The sequence below is a fragment of the Chionomys nivalis genome, chromosome 1 (genome assembly GCF_950005125.1).
Source record: "Chionomys nivalis chromosome 1, mChiNiv1.1, whole genome shotgun sequence".
NCBI classification, from domain to species: domain Eukaryota; kingdom Metazoa; phylum Chordata; class Mammalia; order Rodentia; family Cricetidae; genus Chionomys; species Chionomys nivalis.
This window is the reverse complement of record NC_080086.1, coordinates 77,475,171-77,478,988: the sequence shown is the minus strand read 5'-3', so window position 1 is coordinate 77,478,988 and position 3,818 is coordinate 77,475,171. Positions and strand designations below refer to the sequence as shown.

General features: G+C 43.8%; 1 protein-coding gene across 1 annotated transcript; it reads right to left on the bottom strand.

Moving 5' to 3' along the window:
- Positions 1 to 1,553: 1,553 nt before the first annotated feature.
- Positions 1,554 to 2,471, bottom strand: LOC130887841 (JNK1/MAPK8-associated membrane protein-like). The gene has a single exon (XM_057790497.1). It carries the CDS (start codon positions 2,469 to 2,471, stop codon positions 1,554 to 1,556), a length of 918 nt encoding a protein of 305 aa, XP_057646480.1.
- Positions 2,472 to 3,818: the final 1,347 nt, after the last annotated feature.

The window sequence follows — 3,818 nt, the reverse complement described above, 5'->3', positions numbered from 1 at the left end:
TTGATCTAAACCTTTTTGTTTTTTTAAAATCAGTTGTTTTGTTTTTATGCGTACCTTCCTATCAGGGATGGGATGTGAGGAAACTGGTCTCTCTGAATAGCCACCGCCCAGGAGTTAGTCATCAGGTGCATAGAACTCACCCGCACGGGGACCCTTCCAGGACTAACTTGCAGTGGTTCCTGAACCATGAGGTCATAAAAAGCCACTTGGTTGAGAAAGTAAAAACAGATCCTCAGACCTGCTCCGGAACTGGTGAGCCGGAGCTCATCGGGACAGCCCAGGGCTATCCCACTTTTGTTGCTATTGTGTAAGAATAGCAAAAGGAACTTAGAGAAAGGGGTTATGTGGCCCACAATTCTGGGTTACAGTCCATTCTTTTGAGGAAATCAAAAGCAGCTAGTCACATCACATCCACAGCCAAGAGCAGAAATCCATGAATGAATGCACGCAAGCTTTCTTGTGCTCATCTCTGCCTCTACACTTACACGGTTCAGGGACCTCTACCTGGGAGCAGTGCCACCCACCTTCAGGCTGGGTTTCTCAACATCAAATAATACAATCAAGACAAGCTTTCCAGATATGCTCGCAGGCCGGCCTGATCTAGACAATCCCTCATTGCGACTGCCTTTCTACGTGATTGTAGGTTGTATCAAGTTGACAAACTATCAAAAGATCCTATAGTTTGAGGAAGTCCTTCAGACTGTGATGTCAGACCATGTTGGAGACTGTCTAATGAGGCTTTCCTTAGGACCTTCTCCCACAGCTCTTGCCATTCCAAGTTGCTGCTTAAGAATCCATCAGCCCAGACAGGCAGTGGTAGTGCACACCATTAATCTCAGCACTCAGGAGGCAGAAGCAGGAGGATCTCTGTGAGTTCAAAGCTAGTCTGGTCTACAAGAGCTAATTACAGGACAGGCTTTCGGGTTCTATCTGTTCAGGTTTTTTCATAAGAAGATAGGATATTCCCATTAGTCAAAATAGAATAACCACTATGTGCTGAAGAATAGCTCAGACTTCCTAATAGGATTGATTCTAGGGTAGTAGATACTATACTATAGTGTGTGTGTGTGTGTGTGTGTGTATGTGTGTGTATGCATATGTATATTGTGTTTTACAAGTCTAACTATAGATGTTAGTAAAAAAGATAAATAAAAACAACAAAAGGAAAATAAGCATGAAGATATGCTATTTCTTTGGGGCTGGAGAGATGACTCAGCAGCAAAGCATGCTTGCTGCTCTTCCAGATGAGGATAGTTCAGCACCAAGCAACTCCATTAGGTGCTCACAATGACCTGAAATTAACTTCAGGGATCTAGTGCCCCCTTCTGGACTGCATCAGCACCTGCACAAATGTAACATTTATGCAGAAACACACATACAATAAAAACAACAGATTGTTTTATAGGTATATATACACACACACACATATATATACACACACACAAATATATATTTACTGTTCCTATATCACAGAATGATACTAATGCATTTTAAAATTTTCTTTATTTTTTAGAGTTAAAAACACTTAAGCATTTTTTCTTTCTATTTTATATTCAGTTTCCTTTGGCTCCTTCTGAGATTATTCGTGATGGTTTGGTAAATTTGGTAGTGAAGAAGTAAAAAAGGGCTGGGACAGGCACCAAAAATAGAAAGAGCAGATCTTGTTCAAGTTGGTTCTCTCTGGAGAGGGCAATTAAGCCAAAGGCATGAAGAAACCAGTGGTTGAACAGGACAAGAAGTCTGTCCTTTCTTATCAGATCACTGTAGCTCTCAATTTTAGCAAAAACCAGGAACACAGCCAGATTAGCCAAAGATGCCACCAGTACGATGTAGGGGAAGGCATAGTACAAGAGGCCTCCTGCAACGGCCTGCAGCACAGCCAAACCCGGGAAGAAGTAGAGGGCCGTGTAAATGCTTTCAAATGGGTTTGGCATATATAGGCTCCACTGGATCTTCTTCACCAGAAACGGTCGGAGCAGCATCATGAATACCAAGCAGAAAGCGTAATACACGAACACGATGGTGTACAGTGGGTACACGGCTTCCTGAGTGCAGTGCAGGGTGGTGATGTAATCTGGACTTGGATTGTAGAGCATCGTGTACCAATCTGAAAGCATTCGCACCCCGCAGGAATAGATGGAAAGGGTGCCGGGGGGATCACTTACAAGTAATGTGACCACGGCTGCCATACTGCATTCAAGTAACGCAGAGACTTGCTGGAAGAACGCACCGCTGGAACAACTTTTCTTTGAGTCCCATTCAATGCAGAGCCAATGGGAAACTAAAGGAAGCAGCGCCATGAAACCAAGGTAAAGCCAGTCATAAAGTTCCGGGGACTCGGTGCAAGGCTGACAGTATTTCTCTTCATTTGTTCTCTGTCCTCTTGGACACGCCCCACACTCTCCATATATTTTAGTTGAGCTATTTTTAAATAATAAGGTCTTCCCACAGTAGAGTCCAAAGCACGCCATCCAGCCACTCTAGGTTCCCAAGATCCTTGGATGTAGCCACAGCTAATACCTAGGCTACAACGGTCCAGGTAGCTCCTCCTCCCGGTTACCTGGACAACCGTTCTGAAGCCCCGCCCCTGCTTCACCAGGCTTCCAGGCTCCACTCCCAGTTTCTCCTCTTGGCTCAAGCCAGTTCCCGGCTTCTTGGCTTAGGCTCCCAGAGACAATCCTTTTCCTTGCCTGGGTAGGGCTCTTGAATTATTTCTCCTGAAGAACTAACACAGATCCTTGGTGTGTATTTCAGGGTGTCAGATTTTTCTGCCTTTGCTGCTGTTCTTAGCAGGAGAGAGTAGGTGAAATGTAAATTCAGAAATGTTTGAGAAACCATAGTTCCTTCTTTTGAATAGACCGGCATGGAGCAGTAGATACAGGTGACAGGTCAGTGTCTGGTGACATTCATAAATTTATCAGATCCTAAAAATTCACATTCTAACAGGATTATTTTAAAGAAGCTTAACTCTCTTTGGGAGCATAATGTCTTAATCTTTCATCTTAAGCATTCGTATTTTATGAAAAACGATTCCTCATGTAAATTCATGTATTGTAATTCAGCCCTTCCTGCACTCCCTGGATAGAGAGCTACAGAAGTTACTCCCCACTTTGCTCTTGAGAGAGGACCTGCGAATGCAACACTGCCTTATGGTGCATGAACTCATCCCAAATCGGAACAAGCTCTCCCGTGTCTTAGAAACCTTGATGCTTTGTCACTTGTCCTTCATTTGACTCCCAAGTTACAGCTCACTTTTGAAACACGCAAATATGAGATAGATAGATAGATAGATAGAGCTGAATTTAACCCAATTCCTTACTTCGCTTCTTCCCTTCCTCACTCCCAAGCAGTCTGTCCTTCACTTCCTGTGTGGTTTTTGACCCATTCTCTTCCTCATAAGTACCCATCCACCCTGGATACCTCAGGATTCTGCCAGTCCAGAGATTCAGCACTGCTAGGGGTTCCCAGGATGGCAGGCATAAAGGCTGGCTATTGAACTTCCTAATATTGACTTCAAAATTCCAAGGGGGCATATAGTTTGTCTTGAGCTTCTAATTGCGGGCTAAAACGAACAGGTCTGTGATAGCTACAGTGAATTAGTCTTGTAAATATTTAGCTTGTAGATTGACATGTGATAAATATCTTCTAGGCATTTGGAGAGAATATGATGAGAGAGGAGCTCTGGGTGGCTTGCTTGGATCAGATGAACCAAGTCTGTGTGCTTAAGTGGGTCTAACTGTCACATGATCAGTGCTGTTCAATGCTTTGCTTAGTAGCTGGCTCCTTCCTGGCAAATGGAGCTGCTCAGTCTGGGAGCT